Here is a 21,864-nt window from a genome sequence, read left to right as displayed (position 1 = left end):
GTTTTTAATTTCCATTTTAAATTTAAGTCTTAAATTTACGTCTCATCAGTTTGAGTTCATTTTTGTATGCAATATAAGGCAGGGGCCCGGTTTCATTCTTTGCATGTGGCTGTCCAGTTTTCTGCTCACCATTTATTAAAGAGACTCTTTTCACCATTTATTAAAGAGACTCTCTTTTCCCCATTGTGTATCCTTGGCACCTTTGACATAAATTGTGTATATTCATGGGTTTATTTCTGGACTCTTTAATCTGTTCTATTGGTACATGTTTTTATGCTAATAACACTATTTTATTATAAATTTGTAATATATATATATAATGTAATATGTAATATTATATTTAATAATATATAATATCTAATTATATATATATATATATATATATATATATATATATATATATATATAGTTTGAGATCAGAGATCATGATTCCTCCAGCTTTATTCTTCTCAAGATGGCTTTGGCTATTTGAGGTCTTTTGTGGTTCTATATACATTTTAAAATTATTCTTCCTATTTCTAAAAAATGCCACTGGAATTTTGATAGGGATTGCCTTGAATCCGTAGATTGCTTTGGATAGTATGGACACATTAATGTTCTTTCAATTCATGAGCACAGACTATCTTGCTCTTATTTGTGTCTTCAGTTTCTTTCATCAGTGGGTTAAATATTCACAGGTTCTTTTTTTTCCCATCGCAAGTTGAGATTGTTCTCTACTGGGCTCTTAGAAGATGGTCATCTTTAGGATTCATTTCAAAAAGTATTAATCAGGTCCCTGCCTTGTGTCTGTTCTTATTTTTAATATTTGTTATATACTAAGTGGGAATAAGTACCTGCCCTCATGTGACTTGAGAGTTCAGTAGAGGAAAAGCCAATGGGAGAGATCACTATCCTCTGCTTTGGTAGGTGTGATGACATGGTGCTTTAGACTGAAGAGTCCAAATGAAGGTTTGTCCATGGCTCCTCCTACAAACTACGAACACTATGTAGGTTGCCTATTCTTATGGCTTTGAGGGCCCCCAATGTGCTGATGACTCCAAATGTTTATTATCGAGTCCAGGATTCCTATATCTAGTGGTTAAGAACATTCTTGAGTTAAATGCACCTGGGTTTGAATCTTGGTCCTGCCACTCATTAGATGTGTGACCTCAGATAAGTTACTGAACCTCACCTGAGGCCTAGTCCCCTCCTCGTACAATGGGGAATCATGAAATCAGAGCTGCAGGAAGTGAGCTACCCCAGGTAAAGCTCTCAACATTGTACCTGCATATGCCAAGTACTCCAGGTATGTTGCTGCTATTTAACTTTGAATTCCTCATTTTAAAAAATTCATTATTTTTATTCTTTCCCATATTTGACTCTTTAGGATACCATAAGCTTTCATTTCAAATTCCCAAACTTTAGTTCATCTAATTCAATATTGTAACTGCCAACTTTTGAACCAGCTCTACAGTTCACTAAATGCTCAAGGGCTATGAAAATGACACAGAAATGAAAAGGTGGTGTTATTTTGCATGTATGACTTTGGAATCTACCACAGCACATGGTAAAGCGTGTATTAGCTTCCTAGGACCGCTGTGACAAACCACAGACTGGGTATCCCTAAAAAACAGAAATCTTCTGGAGGCTAGTACTCTAACAGCAAGCTGTTGGCAAGCCATGCTTTTTCAGAGTTTCCAGAATAGTCTGACCTTAATTGGTCCCAGTATTAGTGAGGTTCAGATTATTGATTGTGGTATCTCCTATAAATTCCTCCTATATAGGACACCCAAATGCAGTGTGTTCTGATCACGATAGACTCTGAGCCTGCACTTCAAGCCAGCTGCTTGCCAAATGCTGCCTCCTACAGCACTCCACAGCCCTCATCTCCCATATACTTAGGACCATTTCACCTGTAATTATAGGCTCTGACCCACTCTAGGTTCTAGGAACGATTTTGGCCTTCAGCAGAAGGGATTTACAGAGGTCTTACCAGTGTTTACTCAAAGTCCTGTCACACCATGTTGATAGCTTGGCCGTACATATTGCTTTGATTCTAACAACTGAGTATTTGTTTTGATTATAAGAACCATCCTAAAAAGAAACGGTCATCATGTGAGGCAATGGATGCATTGGTTAACTTGATGATGGTAATCATTTTATACTGGAAAAAAAATGTTAATGTTTAAAAGGAGCAATCTCCCTTTCTATCCTGGTTCTGGTTTTCTTGGCTCATTGCACAGTCTAAGCCCCTGTTCGATAATCTGTGTGGTATTGCCATTCCTCTACAAGCAGGGACCTGCATTCATGCTGCCTCTTGGGTCAGGGGTCTGGTACTAAAGTAACTTGCCCCTGCCCGTGGGGACAGATGAATAGAACCTGTTTTCCTGAAATCCCTTTGGCTACCATTCTGTCACTGTAGTCCTTTAGATGGAGGGCTCTCAGCTTAGAGAGCTCACCTTAGCTTAGTTTGTATCTAGAGCATCTGCTCCATCAGAAGGGAGAAGGGACCCATACCATTCTAGAGGTATGAGCCTTATCCCACCTCCACCAGAGGGGCAGACTCTTATATGACCAGACTCTTTATGACAGATTTACTTCATGGAGTTAAAGACTATTCCAACATATCTGTAAGGTCAGAGCCTTTATCATTCTTCTAATCTCCCAATATTGCTTCTGTTGATTTTCATTAGTGTTGTTTTGTTTGGTGTGTCAGAACTAGCTGAATACATTTGCTCTGACGATGATGGAAAGACATTCTGCTCAAATGATTCTTAGTGAATTGGAAGATCATAATAATCTTTTTTAAAATGAACACTACAGTGGCTGAGCATATTTGTTTCTTAACTAGCCTGCTAGTCTGCCAATAAACCAATGTGGGCATTGCTACAGGGTTCCCATCAGGGAGTAACTAAGCGTGTTGCTCACTGAGTCACATTCTCCTTGCCTCAGATACTGTCTAGAAGTAAACATCTTTGTAAGCCAAAATTAACTCCTTCAGGTTATTAGGGAGCTTGTGGTGTGTTGCAGTCTGTTTTGCCAACTGAAGAAAAAAACCTATTTGCACTGGTAATATTCAGACTAACCGGTGATGAACTAGAAGACAGTAAAATATGAAGTAGGACTTAGACTGTAAAAGTTTCTGCTTAGATCCACAGTGTATTAATTTTGAAGAAGAAACTAAAAATCTCAAATATAATCAGAAGCAAAGGGGTTGAGAATGGTGGTTTTTCAGTGTGAAAGTCCTAATCCTTTGCTCTTATTTATACAGCAAATGCAGCTAAATCCTTTGAAAAATACTTCAGAGATAACTAAGAATGTTCACTTGAAGGTAAAATTGTTTAGAGGTGGATTCTGGAATTGAGGGCTGGCATATAAAAGGTTATATTAGAAAGATTCTGAATTCCGAAGTAGAAATCAGTCTGCACTCCCAAATCTATTTTCTTGACAGTAAACATACTTCTCAGGAGAGCAGTTTAGTTCTTCAGAACATACAGTGCCCAACAATAGAAGAATCCAGTCAAAACAACTTCAGCTGCCCCTGAGACTTGTAAATGAATGGTGTTCGGTATATGTTGTGTCTGTGTTACACTTAGAGTGTCTGAATGGTGTTTTCTTGTAAAGTTGAGAGTCAGGTCCAAACTGACAGATATATTGTAATTTATACCAAATAGATTCATAAGTTAAATCATGTGAGCCTTACCTTTTATGCTTCATCTTTTCCCAATTTTCTATTTATAATCAGAGTTTGCTTTTCCCATTATAAATGAAACCTTGTAATAAGAGAAACCAAAGATTTGGAAAACTGTAAAGAAGGCAAAAGCAAACCCACCCAAAGTCCCAGCATCCAGAGCAGTGTGACCTGTTACTGGTATTGTTACTTAATTTTTTGCCAAGTTCTTAACATATGCATTTTTTGATTCTGTATATACTATTTATATCTGGTTTCACATTTTAACCTTTTTTTTCTTTTTTTAAAGATTTTATTTATTTATTTTACAGAGAGAGATCACAAGTAGACAGGCAGGCAGAGAGAGAGAGGGAAGCAGGCTCCCTGCTGAGCAGAGAGCCCGATGCAGGACTCGATCTTAGGACTCTGAGATCAGGACCTGAGCTGAAGGCAGCGGCTTAACCCACTGAGCCACCCAGGCACCCACATTTTAACCTTTTAAACATAAGCTTTTTTCAAGCAATTGACAAATCTTTAGATACATTTTAATGATTACATAATGATATACAATTTGCTTAGTTATTCAGCTAAGGAACACTTAGTTTGTTTCCATTTTTCCCCCCTCACAACTGTCAGTCAGGTGGCAGTGAATGTCTTTGTTCTTTACCCCTCCTTGGCTTCTAGCTGAGAATGCATTCTGGTAGTAACACCCTTCTGCTTCTGTTTTAGTAAAGATGTTTACAATGTGACTAGCATTTGTTCTTTCCATTTTTTTTTAAATGGCATAGCTGAAAGATTATAGGTTTTCTTACTATAAACATGAAAAGAAGCAGAACAATATCACACACTCTCAGATATACTGTAGGCTTATCTATGGCTTAATATTCCTTTACAACCCTGTGTTACTACAGGATGGAGCTATCTCGAAAGAAATCAGTCCTATGGAATTCACCCATGTAAGTCTACTATAAAAAGAACAAACAACACAGCACGGAAACAGCTAAATAAAGGAATGTTTGAGGGGATCACTTCAAGTGCTTTAAGAACATAGCATTTTATTGAGGAACACGTATAACTAATGCCATGCAAATTACTCTGAACTATGTTTTATGATATATTCCATGTAATTCAGTAGTTTTATGATATATTCCATGTAATTCAGTTTCCATAATGGATTGACTGTTTATTCCTTGAAATTAAAAAAATCTCATTATGAACCTGTGAACCATTCTGAGGAAAATACAAAAACAGAGTGACCCTTAATGTCCTTTTCCAAGTCTGAAGTTCTATGGAAACACTGGAGTTAGGAAATGACATATAAGTATTAATGACCAAAATGCTTGACATGATACTAAAAATGTCTAAGTGGTCTAATTCTGAATCCAATAAGATTCCAAGCTTTGATGGTTTTACCTTAAAACCCTTCCCTTCTGTGTATTCTTTTTGCTCCTCTCCCTATCACTGCCTATCCATCCTACACTTCTGATCAAGCTCCCATTTTAGGCAATGCTTTTTTGGGTTGAAATTTTGATATATAAAGACATGAAAATCATATCCTATGTAGGCACCACTGTATTAATACTTATACACTGTAAAATTACATGCAAAAAAGTGTAAGCTTAAATATAAATACAGATATTTAAGAACTGCTGGATTTAATAATGGCATTGAATTAATATTAATCCCTTCACTTGAACACAAGAGAACATATTTATTTGTAGAAACTACACCCTGAAGCATTTAGGGGTAAAGAATATCATTATCTGCAATGTACAATCAAATGAGTTAAACATATACAGAGAAAGAATATGATAACTGAGGGGGGAATGTGATAATAACTGGGGGAATGGTTAGGTGAAGGGCCCCTTTTTTTTTGTAGGTTGGAATTATTTCAAAGTAAAGTTTTAAAGGTGTGTCTGTCTGATGTGCAGGTACTTCTTCTTGCCTCCATTGGATGGCCTTGCACACCCTTTGGGTTGTATACTTCAATTTGGGATCAACTGGCCCAGACTATACAAATAATGTCAAAACTGCTCTCTAAGCCTCTTTTCATCCTCTTTTGGTCTAACCTCAACCCATCTGTTAGTGACCTTCCTAAAGTATAAATCAGATGATGTCATTTGCTTTTAAAATCCTCTGTGACTCCAAGTTGACAAGAGAACATAGAAACTTTTTAGATGATCACATGAGGCTTTTCATTGTTTTGTTCCATTTCTTCATTGACGATCTATGTTCCACCCAAAGGAACTACTCGTGTTCATAATTTTTATTGCAAATAGTGTTTCTTCTAACTGGAATGTTCTTCCTTTGTCTGCCTTTTCTACTCCTACTCAATCCTTGAGATTTAGCCTCAACATTTCATCCTCTATAGCCCCTGATAATCTTGCAATGAGCCACTTCTCCCATAGTAACTATTTTATCACATTCTAGTTATTTCCTGTAGAAGTCTGCCTCTAAATTCAGCTGCTAGAGACGAGTGATCAGACATACTCCTCTCAGTATCTGTTGCAACCTCATTGATCTGTGGTGGTTAGAACAGTGCCCGGCACATAACGATGAATGCCTGTAGGGAAAAATGAATGAATGACTGAACAGAAACCCACACTGAAACTGCTGTAGAGGGCTTTTCGTTTTCTGCCTGGTGGCAAATGCTACTTTACGAAAAGACCTGCTTAAGTGAGGAGATATTCTTTAGACAAGATCAAATATTCAGTGTCTGAGGATAAAATCCTTAATTTAAAATTAGTACAACTAGGGATGGAACTGGTTAAAAGAGCCAGGGTTTGGAATGATCCCACGAGTAACCCTCCAGCCCAGCAGCCCTGCCTGCCACATAGAGGAGGACTGGATTATGACCTTCATTTACACTGGGCTTTCACCAGTGGCAGCTGAATTAAAGTCCGAGATTTTCAGTTAATGGATGTTTGCAGTTGACTTTAGTAAGTCTTTATCGTTCAGAGACTTTTATTCCAATTTCATTTAAACTTTTTATAATTAGGAGTGAATATTTGAATTTTATTAAATTCCCATCTGGTGTTAAGTAGGAATTTTCTCCTCTAAGTTACCATGTATGTTAGATTGATTTATTGTCAATTTTGGACCATTCTTGAATTCCTATACTGTGCCTGCCATGGTCAAGACATTATTCTAATAGGAATGAATTATATCTGCTAATATTTCATCTGCTATGCTATATTTATCTTCATAAGACTAAGAGGTAACTATTGTTTACATGGAAATATAATTTACATGTAAATATAATGCAGAAAGACATGTGACTCTGTGTCAGAAATCATTCCAAACGGCATGGAGTCAAATTTACCACATAGGTTGAGTTTAGATATGGAAGTTCTAGCAGTTCTAACCAGTCAGGAATCCAGATAGCTAACATGTATTAAGTGCTTGTTTTGTGCCAGTTACTCTTTTAACTGCTTTATATGATTAACCCATTTACATCCTATTGCATTCCTATGAAACAGAACCTACTATCCCCTCTTGTTGTTGAGGAACTGAGCCCTAGGATGTAAAGAAGTCATGGTCACATGGGTGGTGAATGGTAAATGGTAGAGTCAAGGTTTGAACTCAGGCATTCTGGCTCCAGAGTCTCTGTTCTTCACCATTAAGCAGTATTCCCCAGCATGATACTGGGGGAGACACAAACCCCAGAAATTATTTGCTCGAAGGTAGAATCTGATGTAATCATTCTTTGTTTTTAAAAATATTTTATTTATTTATTTGACAGACAGAGATCACAAGTAGGCAGAGAGGCAGGCAGAGAGAGAGGAAGAAGCAGGCTCCCCATTGAGCAGAGAGCCCAGTGACCCAGGACCCTGGGATCATGACCTGAGCTGAAGGCAGAGGCTTTAACCCACTAAGCCACCCAGGATCCCTGATGTAATCATTGTTAATGATTATTTAAGCAATGTAGAATTTATAAGAGAAATACCATAGCTACATATCATCTATTAATATAGTTATATAGATTGGGGGAATGGCTGTATTTAAGTATATTAAAACTTAAATATTACAAAGTAACAATTTTCTTTCTTTTCTTTTCAGCAATCTTGACACAGAAGAACTATGTGGTAAGTTGTGGTATTTTGTTGGGAGGAGGGGGCAATCAAACTCACTACTTGCTTTAGGATGAAAAAGAATACCATCTTATTTAAATTTCTACATATCCTGAAATTAATGTCCTAGATTTAGAATATAGTAAAAGATAATTGAGATCTCAAGGGATTTATCTTCATCTGTGAGTTTTACTCAAGCGTGTATTTCACTGGAGAAAGAGTTGGGGCTCATTAATTTGTTCATGGAGAAGAACTTGGTACAAACTGCACTTGGTACAATTAGTTTAACAATAGGAAATTCTCCACTAGTTTGAATATATTTTTACATCAGTGTTTAATACAACTTCACTATTCTCTTCAATTATATTGCCTCTTTACTACTGTTTTTTAAAAATTGACCCCCTTGACATATAAAAACAACTTTGTTCCATATCTCCCTAAACAGTTCTGGAATGTTAAATTTCACTTGCAAAACAAGTTTTGCTGGAGAGAGGAACTTCTACAGATTCCTGACTTTCAGCATCTTCATTTATTTTCTTCATCCTCATGATTGGAAACAAAAGTCAAAGGCTAGGAATGTGGAAAAGACCAATATTTCTGAGATTTATTTTTTATGAGAAAATTATGAAGCATTGTGAGACTATTCAGTGTGAAAGAGCTATTTTTTCCAAACACTGAGGTTTTAAGTTTTGTGTTTTAAGGTAATTATATAAGCTAACACCTTGTCCAAATTGAATTTTATTGTCTAGGTTTTTAAAAAATAATTTAACAAATATGATTCTCTGAAACTCGTAATTGAAGTCATGAGAGCTTCCTGAAAATCTTATAATTCTTACAAATTTTAAGTTTATAAAATCATCACAAAGCCCATTTTACAATATTCAAGAGTGATTATCTTCCATTTCATTAAATAGTAGAGCAACACTGGGTAAGGTTATGTCAAGACAAAATATCAGAAGACAAGGTTTCAAGAAAATAACCCTGAACAACACAGATGATAATCAGCACAAGCTTTCCAATTTTCCAATGGTCGTAAAACAGTTTTCTCTTCCTTCATAGTGTCTCTCTCTCTCTCTCCATAGTGTCTCTCTTCAGTTGGAAGAATCCAACTGAAAAGTTGTTTATGCAGAAGCAAGCTATCTGATACCAAAGCAGTTCATGATTTTGTTAACTATGAAACACTAGTAAAGAAAAACAGGGAAAATCCTGACGTGGTTTACACATAATCCAACCATGACCCATCCACACACGGGTATTAAACTGTGTTAAGTGGACCAAAGGGCCCATGGGAACCATGGCCACCAGGCTCTCTATAGAATATCAATCACTGTAAAGGACAAGTTGTGATCCATTGTCATTCATGTGTATATGGTCCCTCTCAGGGAAGTGGGGAGATGAAGTGGAGAACTGAGAAGATTATCTTGATAATTTTGTGAGGTTAGGAGATCCATTTGCCTCAAGTGTCTAGATAGGGCAGGCCAAAGTAATGATTTCCTTAAGTCACCAAGATCATTCTTTTTGTTTTCTACTCAAATTTGCCTACATAGACATGTCTCATGAGAATAAGGGATTTTAGCATAAAACGTTTAGTGACTCTTCTTTTTGCCACTAAGGTTGCTATGTTGTTTATGTATTGTCATTAAGATGCGCATATTACATTATCCTCTCTTAGTATGATCCTGTATCTTCACTGAATCCTCTGCAAAAAAAAAAAATGTTCAATTTGCCTTCTATAATAACAGAACTAGATTAGGAACCTACTGTGCATTTACTGGAAAAAGCTTTGACAGTGATTTTCCCCATAATTAGGGGACTAGGATATGGGTTTTGGTTTTGTTTTTGTTTTTGTTTTTTAAAAGAGAGCATGCATGCAAGTTTGGGGAGGAGATGTGGAGCAGAGGAAGAGGGACAGGGACAGAGAGAGAATCCCCAGCAGCCTCCACTCCCAGCCAAAGCCTGATGTGGGGCTTGGTTTCAAGACTCTGAGATCATGACCTGAGCCGAAATCAAAAGTCAGACGTTTAACCGACTGACCCAGGCAACCCCTAGTATATGGGGTTTTAATGCAACCAAATTTCTCTTTATTTTTAAACCCAGTGATTGTACTCCCAATCATGTGTTATAATCCTCCCCCTCTCTGTTCAAGAACATGCATTTTAATTTCCAGAGTATAGTTTCATGTCTTGTTATTTTGTAAATACAAAGTAAATATTTAAGTTGGAGTCTAATCAAAACCAAATGCTTCAGTGCAAGTGAGTAAAATCTGTCGACTCACACCCCGCACAAATTCCCCCTTCTGCATGGGAGGGATGGCACTTAGATCAATATGGAAAGCAGATTTCATGTGCTCTTTCAAAGAAGGAGTTAAAAGGTCCAGGTATCTAAAAGTTTCATTCTGTTTATTACTTAGTGTGTTCATTTACTAAATGATAGACATAGAAATGAAAAACTATAAAGTATTGGTTTGTTTTAGTTATGAAAATAATACTTAGTTTTTAAGATTCAATAATACAGAATTACATGTGCATTTAAGATGGAATGTCAGTCTCCTTTTTCCCCTCCCTGCTTTTTCCCTATTCTCTGCTGCTTGGAACATCACCTTCCAGATATTTTTAGTCATAAGTTGACATCGATATATATGCCTTGATAATTTTTCCAACAGTGAGATCATGCTATATGATCAGTATAGCTGCACACTGTTCATTTTATTATAAAGGTTGCAAATGTGCTGCATTTACCTTCAGTTTTTTCAGTCACATCCCCTTTTGTGGATTTTCAGGGTTTTTTCCAACGTTTCCCTTAGACAAAGAGCACTGAAGTAAACATCCTCATTTGTATTATCTTTGTACTCTTGTATGAATAGTTCTATCTATATGGTAAATGCCTAGAGGTGTCATGACTTGGTCAAAGATTCGTCAGTCTGCATGCCCACCAGCAGTGCTGAGCCATTGCACATGCTTCACTCTTCCCATAATTGGGGAGGCCTGCCCAAATAGTAGCTGTAGGCCATATCTTACCAGTCAGTACATAACTCAATTACAACTAGGCATTTGTGTTTGAACTCTAGCTTTGAGTCTTTGGTTTTCTGTTCATTCCGTCTTCAGATGTGATCTAAAATCTATCAGGAGTAAAATTATTACTTTCCTGACCCTACCCAGGGCTAAAGGATAGAGGCTGCCCAAATGACCTTAGTGTGACCCCTGGGTAGTGCTGAGAGGTACCTGTGTCGGACAGGTTGAATGCTGGAAAATCAGAAGTCACTATTCCTCTTCCAGACTGTTAGAGCTGTGGCTTCCTGGCACATTTATAAAATGACCAAAAAAGAGGGGCACCTGGGAGGCCCAGTCCATTAAACATCTGAGTCTTAATCTCAACTCAGGACTTAACCTCAGAGTTGTGAGCTCTAACCCTGCATTGGGCTCCATGCTGGCTGTGGAGCCTACTTTAAAAAAAAAAAAAAAAATCGCCAAAAAAGAGCTGTAAAACATTTTGCACGACACTCCCCACCTCTCCATTCTCTTTGATTTCAGTATTTTCCTCCTGATCTAGTACACTGCTTGGGAAGCTATAGCAAGGTACATACTACAGGATTCTGAACTCATGAAGACTGCTTTGTGAGCTCAGTTCCCAGTGTGGCCTTGGTGGAGGGTATGGGGCTCTGGTTCTGATTTGAAATTCTTAGGCCAAACCTGAAAACACAATCACCTGGAGGATTAAGACGCAGACTAAGAAAATAAGACAAAACTTGGTGATGTGATGCCACCAGTTAGGTAGAGAAAGGAAGGGAGAAACTAACCATTGGTGAGCATATTATTAGTGAAAATGTTGCATTGAATTTCCATGAAATACTTTGCTTTCTGACAGCTTGTTGAATATGTCTGCTTATAAATCGTGCTCTATTCTCTTATAAAACAATGTTCAAACTCTTACCTTTCAAAGATTCTTCACTTAAACGGATGAGACTTCGTTGCCACACATTTCCATATGTGCTATACAATTCTGCTTTGCTCTTGACTATGGAACTCACACGCAGGTTTCAATAAAAGTAGATTCCTCCAGGAAATCATTCTAGTTCTTGGAGGATGGGAGTTTGGGGTTTTTTTTTTTTGTTTGTTTGTTTGTTTTGCTTTGTTTTGTTTTGTTTTAATCCCCAAAAAGAACTATGCAGCTCTTTTAATTTTGTCTTTTGATACTATAGCAAATCATATTGTAGTCTTTAGGAAAAAGTTCCCTACAAGCAAAAAATGTAAAAGGAATTCCACATATAATGGGTTATTTGGGGACTGTCCTGACAGAACATATATTCAGCATTTTAACTGTACTCTGTAGATATGGAGTTGAAAGGATAGATGTCACCCTGAGGGAGTGTCTCCATCTTCACTCCTGACCCATTGGGGCACATGGGAAGTGAAGCTCTGAGCCCAGGCCACAGAGGGAGGTTACATCTTGAGAATGAGGTATGTTCAGGGGTCCTGGGCCCTTTCTCTGGAAGGCCAGAGCTGTGCTGGCTCTTCTAGTCAGCCTCAGACCCTGAACTTATAAATAGGCTGTTAGATAAGAGAATGGAGCCAGAGTACAGAGGGCTGAAGGATAGAGGCTGCCTGAATGGCCTCAGTGTGACCTGAACAGCTGGAACCCACTTCAGATGCAGGCCTGAATGTGCCCCATGTGGGACAGTCGGTGTTTGAGAGTGATGGACAGTTTCCACATTTGGGTCACTTCATCACTAATTTCTGCTTCTCTGGAGCTCCTGTTCTGCATTATCAACCCCTAGTGCTCCCTCAGGCCGGCACACAGAGGTCCCCCCAGGCTGGAGCTCCCCTCCATGCCCAGAGTCTGTAAAGGCGGGCACCATTTCTGCTGCATAGCTGCCTTCAGCCCTCACAACCAGTCCCTAGACACGTGATTCTGCTGCTCTCACAGCTTCCTATTCTAATCCCCTCCATGTCCATCCCTGCCCTGACATAAATCCCTACCTCCTGTCTGGAATTTTTTTTTTTTTAAAGATTTTATTTATTTATTTGACAGAGAGATCACAAGTAGACGGAGAGGCAGGCAGAGAGAGAGAGAGAGAGAGAGGGAAGCAGGCTCCCTGCTGAGCAGAGAGCCTGATGCGGGACTCGATCCCAGGACCCTGAGATCATGACCTGAGCCGAAGGCAGCGGCTTAACCTACTGAGCCACCCAGGCGCCCTTCCTGTCTGGAATTTTACAGGATCTCCCATCTGGCCCATGGCTTGAGTATCTCTCAGTGGGTCATGCGATCAACAAACCAGAGTTTTAATGAACCAGTATATGTTCTGGATCTTTCTTTCTCTCTAATGCTATGATTTGAGGACCAAACTCCTTTGCCCAGCTCACATTGGAATTGTGATTCAAATGAGGCATGGGAGCACAGTAACAGGAAGAAAACCATCCAAGCTCAGTCACTTGTGAAGCCATCACTGGTCTTCTTTCCCTGCCTGCCACATCTTTGGGCATGCAGCCATACTGCGGAAATTTCAAGTTCCTACCTACCCTCTCCTCACAGCTTTGGCACGGCTTGGAGTCCTTGTTCTGTGATGAAATCACTGCTGGCAATTAATTCTACTCTTGTCTCTCCTGAAGGTGTGTCACCAATATTTCTCCAACGTTCCACAGCATATCCAGGATAACCTTTCTCATGAGAATATTGGAGGAGGTCACTCTACTTTTCAAAATTGTCCCATGGTTTCCCATTTCCTGTAGTAATTCTCAAATTTATTCCAGCTCCTAATCTATCCTGGCATATCTATAAAACATGGTGATTTCTTGGCCTTAACCCAAATTTTGATTCAGTGATGAGACTTTCTCACTATTCCTTTCTAACAAGTACTCTAGGGCAGTGCTTTTCAAACTTACATGTGCCTACAGATCATCTGCAGAAGTATTAAAATGCAGATTCTGACTCAGTAGTTCTAAGTGGGCTTCAAATGCTACATTCCTTTTTTTTTTTTAAGGATTTATTTATTTTAGAGAGAAAGTGCAGAGGGGGAGAGGGGGAGGGGCAGAAAGCAAGGGAGACAGAGAATCGCAGGCAGACTCCTGCTGAGCGCGGAGCCTGAGGCAATGCCAGATTTTATCCCATGACCCTGAGATCATGACCTGAGCTGAAATGAAGAGTCAGATGCATAACAAGTTGAGCAACCCTGGCATTCCAAGATGCCACATTCTAACAAGTTCCCAGGTCATACTGATGCTGCTGGTCTGGACCACAGCTTGAACATTGAGGCTCAAGAATTCTCTAGAATATTCTGATACACTTGGTCAGAAACTGACCTAGACTTGAGGATAAATTTAGAGCACTAGCAGGGAATACGTGCAACATATCCAGCTTCCTCTCTCATCAGTGATTTTTGGCATCCTGCTTCCTCGTTGCTTTTCTTCTCAAATATCTTTCATTCTTGTCCTTTGTGTCTCAGCAAGGCTGACCTACATGTGTTCCTGCAAATATGACAAGAGATTCCCTGCTTCCATGCCTTTGTTTATCCTTCCTCTAGTTATCCAGCAGATTAAGTCTGGCTCATCTGTTAGTCCAGGCCTTGTCATGCCTGCTCAGTGAATCTGTCTCGGATTCCCTGCAGGTGGACTTCAGCATTCTTTCACCCGAATTTTTTTTTGGGGTGGTGGACACGGCGGGGGAGTGGTATTAATCTGAAAATATCTTTATTTCACAGTAGGGTACTGCAGTGTGTGGTTTGAGATTAATCAACATAACATTAATTTCAGGCATATAGCAATGATTTGATATTTGTTTATATTATGAAATGATCATTACAGTAAGTCTAGTTAACATCCACTATGCAGTTTATCTCTTAATGAGAACTTTAAGATCTATTCTCTTAGCAACTTTCAAATAATTAATACAGTATTATTAACTATAGTCACTGTGTTGTACTTTACATCCCCATGACTTATTTTATAGCTGGAAATTTGTACCTTTTGATCGCCATCATTTATTTCACCCACCTGGTAATCTGTTTTCTGTATCTAAAAGTTTATTTTTTTTAAATCCATAAACAAGTGAGATGATATAGTATTTGTATTTCTCTGACTTATATCACTTAGCAAAATGCCCTCAAGATCTATCCATGTTGTTGCATACGGCAAGATTTCTATCTTTTCATGACTAAATAATATTCCATTGTGTATATATAACTACATTTTCTTCATCTAGTTACCCATTGATGGACACGTACTTGCTTCCATATCTTGGCTATTATAAATAATGGTGCTCTGAATATGGAAGTACATGGGCGTTTTTTTTGAGTTAGTGTTTTTGATTCCTTTGGATAAATACCCCGAAGTGGAATTGCTGAATCATACAATAGTTCTATTTTTAATTTTGGGGGAACCTTCACACTACTTTCTATAGTGACTATGTCAATATACATTCCCACCAACATTGCACAAGGGTTCACTTTTCTCCACATTTTCACCAACACTTACCTACTGTCCTTCTGATAATCCACGTTCCAACAGTTGAAATCTCATTGTGCTTTTGATTTGTATTTCTCTGATGATTAGCTATGTTGAACACCTTTTCATGCACCTTTTTGCCATGTGTATGTCTTCTTTGGGAAAATGTCTGTTCTAGTCCTCTGCCCATTTTGGTTTTTTGTTGGTTTTTGCTATTGTGCTATATGAGTTCTTATATATTTTGGATATTAACCACTTAACCAGATGTATGATTTGCAAATTCAGTCCCAGCAAGTTGCATTTTCATTTTGTTTCCTTTGCTTTGCAGAAGCTTTGTAGTTTGATGTAGTCCCATGTGTTTGTTTATAATTTGTTGCCTTTGCTTTTGGTGTCAGATCCAAAAAAATCATTGTAAAGACTGATGTCAAGGAACTTACCATCTATGTTTTCTTCTAGGAGTTATATGGTTTCAGGTCTTAAATCTAAATCTTTAATCCAATTTAAGTTGATTTTTGTGTATGATGAAAGATGGGGTCTCAGTTTCTTTTTTCTTTTGTATACAGCTGTCCAGGTTTCCTAGTACCATTTATTAAAAAGACTGCCCTTTTCCTCATTGTATACCTTGGCTTCTTTGTCATAAATTAGTTGGCCCTATATGCATGGGTTTATTTCTGGGCTATTTTGTTCTATTGATCTATGTGTCCTTTTATGCCAGTAACATACTGTTTTGATTACCATAGTTTATAATACAACTTTAAGTTGAGAAGCATGATGCCCTTCAGCTTTGTTATTTCTCAAAATTGCTGTTACTATTTAAGATCTTTTGTGTTTCTATACAAATTTTAAGATTGTTTTTTTCTATTTCTGAAAAATGCATTGGAATTTTGGTAAATTTTGAAGTGAATCTGTAAGTTATTTTGGATGATATGGACTTTTTAACAATATTCTTCCAATCTCTGAATACAGACTAATTTTCCATTACTTGTCTTCAATTTCTTTCATCAATATATTACAGTTTTTTTAGGTTGTGTGCAGATTTTTTATTTCTTTGGTTAAATTTATTCTTAGATATTCTTTAAATGCATTTAAAACTGGGATTTTCCTTTATTTTCTAGTAGTTCAGTATTAGTATACAGAAATGCATCTGATTTTTACATATTGATTTTATATCATGTAACTTTACTGAATTTGTTTATTCTAAGAGTTTTTTGGTAGAGTCTTAGGGTTTTTATATAAAAATTTTATCTATATCTATATCTATATCTATATCCTGTCAAATAGATATAGTTACCCTTCCTTTCTGCTTTGGATAACTTTTCTTTATCATGCCTAATTGCTTTGGCTAGGACTTCTAATACTATGTTGAATAAAAGTGGTCTTGTCTTCTTTCTGCTCTTAGAGAAAAAGTTTTCACTTTTTAGCACCGATATGATGTTAGCTGTGAGCTTGTCATATTTGTCCTTTATTACGTTGAGATATGTTTCACCTATACATATTTTGAGTTTTTATCATGAATGGGCATGGAGTTTTGTCAAAAGCTTTATTGATTTTTATTGGTGTTGAACCATCCTTGCATCTCTGGAAAAAGTCTACTTGATGGTATATGATCCTTTTAATGTATTGTTGATTTCAGTTAGCTAATATTTTGTTGGGGATTTTTGCATCTCTTTTCATCAGGGATGCTGACTTGTAGTTTTCTTGTAATGACCTTGTCTGAGTTTGGTAGGAGGATGATATGGCCTTATAAAGTGAGTTTTGAAATAGTCCTTTTCTTAGCTTTTTTTTTTTTCTTTTGAGGAATTTGAGAAGGATTTGTATTGTTATTTAAATGTTTGGTAGAATTCACCAGTGAAGCCATTTGGTCCTGGACTTCTGTTTGGGGGACTTTTGATTACTTAATCAATTTTATTACTAGTAATTGGTCTATTCAGATTTTCTATTTTGTCATGAGTCAGTCTTTGTAGGTTATATATTTCTTTTCTAGGAATTTATCCAAGTCCATCTTGTTTCAGTATATAGTTGTTCATAGTAGTCTCTTATGATCCTTTGTATTTCTATTGTATCAGTTGTAATGTCTCTTTCAATTCTGATATTTAGTCCTCTTTTTGTTTTTCTTGGTAAGTCTAGCTAAATGTTTGTCAATTTTGTTTATCTTTAAAAAAAAAACAGCTCTTTGATTTATTGACTTTTAGGTCTCTATCTCATTTATTTCTGCTCTGATCTTTGTTAATTTGTTCATTTTACTAACTTTGGGTGTCATTTGTTCTTTTTCTAGTTTCTTGAGGTACAGAGGTTGGTTTTTTGAGATCTTTCTTATTTCTTGGTATAGGTAGTCAGTTAGCTGTATGAACTTGCCTTTTAGAACTTTTTTTTCTACATCCTATAAGTTTTGGTATGTTGTATTTTCACTTTCTTTGTCTCAAGGTGTTTTTGGCATTCTCTTTTGGTTTCTTATTTGATTCATGGTTGTTCAGAAGCATGTAGTTTAATCTCTACATATTTGTGAATTTTCATTTTCATCTTGTAAGTGATTTCTAATTTATATCATTGTGGACAGATAAGATGCTGGGTATGATTTCAGTCTTCTTAAATTTATTAAGACTTGTTTTGTGGGGGTGCCTGGGTGGCTCACTTGATTAAGCAACTGCCTTCTGCTTAGGTCATGATCCCAGGGTCCTGGGATCAAGCCCCGCGTCGGGCTCCCTGCTCAGTGCAGAACCCGTTTCTTCCTTTCCCTCTGCTGCTCCCCCTGCTTGTGCTCTTTCCCTCTCTGTGTGTGTCAAATAAATAAATAAAACCTTAAAAAAAAAAAAAACTTGTTTTGTGACCCAGCGTATTCTTTATCCTGAGAAATGTTCCTTGTGTACTTGAGAAGAATTTGTATTTTGTTGCTTTTGGATGGAATGGTTTGTGTGAGTGTGTGTATATGTACGTACATGCATATGTATGTGTGTATACATAGTCCATTTGGTCTAATGTGTCATTTAAGACCATTGTTTCTTTATTATTTTTCTGCCTGAATGATCTATTCATCAATTGACCAATAAGTGGCATATTAAAGTCCCTTACTATTATTGTATTACTATTTCTCTCTTAGATCTGTTAATATATACCTTATATATTTATGTGCTCCTATGTTATGTGCATACATGTTTACAAATGTAAATTTCTTTTGGTGGATTGATCCTTTATCATTACGTAATAACTTTCCTTGTCTTATAATCTTTGTTTTAAAGTTATTTTATCTGATATAAGTATAGCTACTCTAGCTTCCTTTTGGTTTCTGCTTGCATGGGATATCTTTTCTTATCCCTTCACTTTCAGTCTGTGTTCTTATATCTCAAGTAAGTCTCTTGTTGGCAGCATATATAAAATCCATCCATGCACTCTTTTGATTGGAGAATTTAGCCCATTTATATTTAAAGTAAACATTGATACATATGTGCTTATTTATGTGTTGTTGATTGCTTCCTGATTGTTTTGTAGTTCCTCTGCTCCTTTCTTTTTCTCTTTTTTCCTTTGTGATTTGATGTTTTTCTGTAGTGGTATATTTTAGCTTTTTCTCTTTGTGTGTTTGTGTGTGTGTGTGTGTGTGTGTGTGTGTGTGTCTACTATAGGTTTTTGCTTTGTGGTTACCATGAGGTTCACATAAAACAATTTATAAATGTCTGTTTTAACTTGATAACAACTTAATTTTGAATACATTCTGAAGCTCTACAATTTTATTCCCTTACCCCCATGAAACCTTTCATGTTTTAGATGTAACAATTTACATATTTTTATCTTGTGTATCTGGTAACAAGTTACTGTAGTTATCATTATTTGAACACTTTCATCTTTTAGCTGTCATATTAGCTTTATAAGTGATTAACCTCCATCTTTCCATCATGAGATTATTCTGAATTTTACTATACTTTTCCCTTTATATATCATGCCACTCTCTTCTGGCCTCCAAAGTTTCTGCTAAAAATCTGCTTATAGTCTTATAAGGGTTCCTTTGTACCTAACAAGTTGGTTTTTCTCTTGCTTCTTTTAAGATTTTCTCCTTTCCTTTAACTTTAAACAGTTTAATTATAATGTGTCTTGGTGAGTTTAACTGTGGCTTCACCTTAATGAGAACTTAATGGGTTTCTTTGATCTGTATGTCTGTTTCCTTTCCCTAGGCTGGAAAAGTTTTCAGCCATTGTTTTTCCAGACAAGAGTTCTTTCCCTTTCTCTCTTTCTTCTCATTCTGGGACCCCTATAATATAAATATTGGTTCACTTGATGATTTCCTGTAAGTCTCCTAAGCTATGCTGACTCTCTTTTCTTTTTCTTTTTGCTGCTCTGATTGGAAAATTTCCACTGCCCTTTCTTCACATTTGCTGATCCTTTCTTCTGATTCATCTAGTCTGCTTTTGAAGCCCTTTATTGTACTCTTCACTTCAGTTATTGCATTCTTCAATTCTGTTACTTCTATTTGGTACTTTGTATTTTGTATCTTTGTGAAATTCTGACTTTATTAATTTGTTCTTCCAAGTTTCGCTGTCATTTTTATAACCACTCTTTTGAACTCTTCATTAGGTATATCACTAATCTCTATTACAGTCTTTTTTCTGAAGTATTTACTTTATTCTTTCATTTGGAACATATTCCTCTATTTCTTTATTTTTCTTGACTCTCTAAGTTGGTTTCTGTGCATTAGATTAAAACAAACAAACAAACAAAACAAAAACAAAAACAAAAAAACCCCACACCTCTTCCAGTCTCAAAGGAGTGTTCTCAGACAGGAGGTGTACCTTATCTTTCAACCCTGCCATAGTTATTGGCTTCTCTCAAATCTTGTTCAAGTAACCTACTTCATTCTAGTGGTTCCCAGTAATTGAGGGTGTGCCAAGACTAGTCAGTGTCCTAAAGAGGAGCATCTCAGTCAACACCAACAGTTAGGCTACAGCACCAGACCCTTAAGTAACAGCTTTTAACCTTTCAGGGGAAGGCAGGTGATGGTTATCTCTGTTGCTCCCTCTGCACAGATCACTGGGTGATAACCACTTAAGAACTGTTTCTTTCTTTGCTATGATCCTATTGAACTCATGAACACAAGCCTTGCTGGCCATCAGAGCCAGGCTATCAAGGATGTGCTCTCTTGGCAAAAGCCCCAAAAGTCTGGGTGCCAAATGTGTCCATAAGCTCTTTTCTTTAAAGACACCTATGACCTTGGGTAGGGCTAAGAGGGAGCACATAGGTGGTGATGCAGACATTCACATTCTTTGGAGAGGATTGTTGTTGGCCCCTAGATGTGTGTTTAATTACAAGCCTACTTCTCATGCCATAGCTATGAAGATAAGCTAATGGGACTTTTTCTCAGAAAGACTATGGGTGTATTTCAGTCTGCCATCTCTGTGCTGTGCCATGGGGGTAGGGTAGCTACCTAGTTAAGAACTCTTTCTCCATGACCCTATGGGGCCCACAAATGTAAGCCCCCCTGGCCACTAGAACAAGGTAATACAGGCATGTCCCCTGCTTTGCCCTGTACTTTGGTTATATTTTGTACCTGATTTCTTGAACCGTTTTCTGGAATAATGACCATATGTATAGCAGTTGTTTGTTGCAATGTTTATTTCCCCTACCTGGTTATAGTATCCTTAAATATTCTGTCTTCTTTGTATTCCAAGCTCCTAGTATAACCCATCTGGCACACAGAAAGCACTAAATAAATGTGTGTTAAGTCCTGGAATGACCAAATGAACCTTCACCATCATGAAGTGGAGGGTAGGAATCTCTCCTATTATGCATATTAAGTGTCTCTGGCTCCTTCATCTAATTTCCTTCTTTGAGTTCATCAGAGCCCTACTTGCCCTGGGGCACATCACCATTGGTAAATTATAAAACAATTTGAGTGGCGCTGACCTACACCACCTCAAAATATCCCTTATCCTTAATCTCTTATCCAGGGCTTTGGTGTTGTAGTTCTCTCTATTCTGAGAGTTATTTTCTTTGTGTTCTAGTATATTGCTTGGGGGGTAATTTTTTTTTTTCTCCTAACTACTTTGATAACTGAGATGAATGAGTAGCTGAATAAATGAAGGAAGGAAGTCTAGATAGGTGTCAGCTCAGAAACCTCATTGTCTTCTCATGTTCTTTATCAGCATGTACCCCTTCATAAACTTGATTTCACAGTGGAAAGGCAATTTATAGTCTCTCCAGGAGAACTTCATTGATTAAGTCAGATACCTTGTTTATGAAAATATTTTAAAAGGTGGTGTTCCTTCATGTTTTGTTTTTTTAACCCTTATTTTTAAGCACTAAATTCTATTTTCCACTTAATATATTCTGCCTTCTTGCATTTGAAATCCCTATTACAGTCTTTCTTGAGTTTTTGTGTATATTAAAAATATGCTAACAATTTTACTTTTTTTCCATTTTTCTTTATACATTTTGCTTGTTTCAACTTAGTGTGGATTCTATTCTGTTAATTATTTTTGTCAAAGTTAATATTCTGTAGCCACATTAACTGCTTGCTAGTTCATGAATAACTGTGTTGCAAATAATGGTGACAAGGTCACATATGTTGGTCAGCGCTCACAGAAAATCAGTATCATAGCCAAGAATTAAAACATTACTCTCAAGCAGGTATTTAAGAAATATCTGCTTTCTTATTTATTTTCCAACTAATCCCTTCCTGAAAGAAGCTTTATGTGAGATGATCTGCACCATACATTTTTTAAGT

General features: G+C 37.1%; 1 protein-coding gene across 1 annotated transcript in view; it reads left to right on the top strand.

The window, feature by feature from the left end:
• LOC111146817 (N-terminal EF-hand calcium binding protein 1) overlaps positions 1-21,864 on the top strand; it is a 210,446-nt gene that overhangs the window by 82,911 nt on the left and 105,671 nt on the right. Inside the window, exon 4 of the mRNA XM_022502513.1 lies at positions 7,709-7,734. Coding sequence (XP_022358221.1) covers positions 7,709-7,734 — 26 coding nt within the window. The remainder of the gene's footprint in view (positions 1-7,708; positions 7,735-21,864) is intronic.

This window comes from Enhydra lutris, unplaced genomic scaffold (genome assembly GCF_002288905.1).
Source record: "Enhydra lutris kenyoni isolate GAN:26980312 unplaced genomic scaffold, ASM228890v2 scaffoldscaffold14, whole genome shotgun sequence".
NCBI lineage: Eukaryota > Metazoa > Chordata > Mammalia > Carnivora > Mustelidae > Enhydra > Enhydra lutris.
Note: the sequence above shows the minus strand (reverse complement) of the source record. Positions and strands in the feature narration are given on the sequence as shown.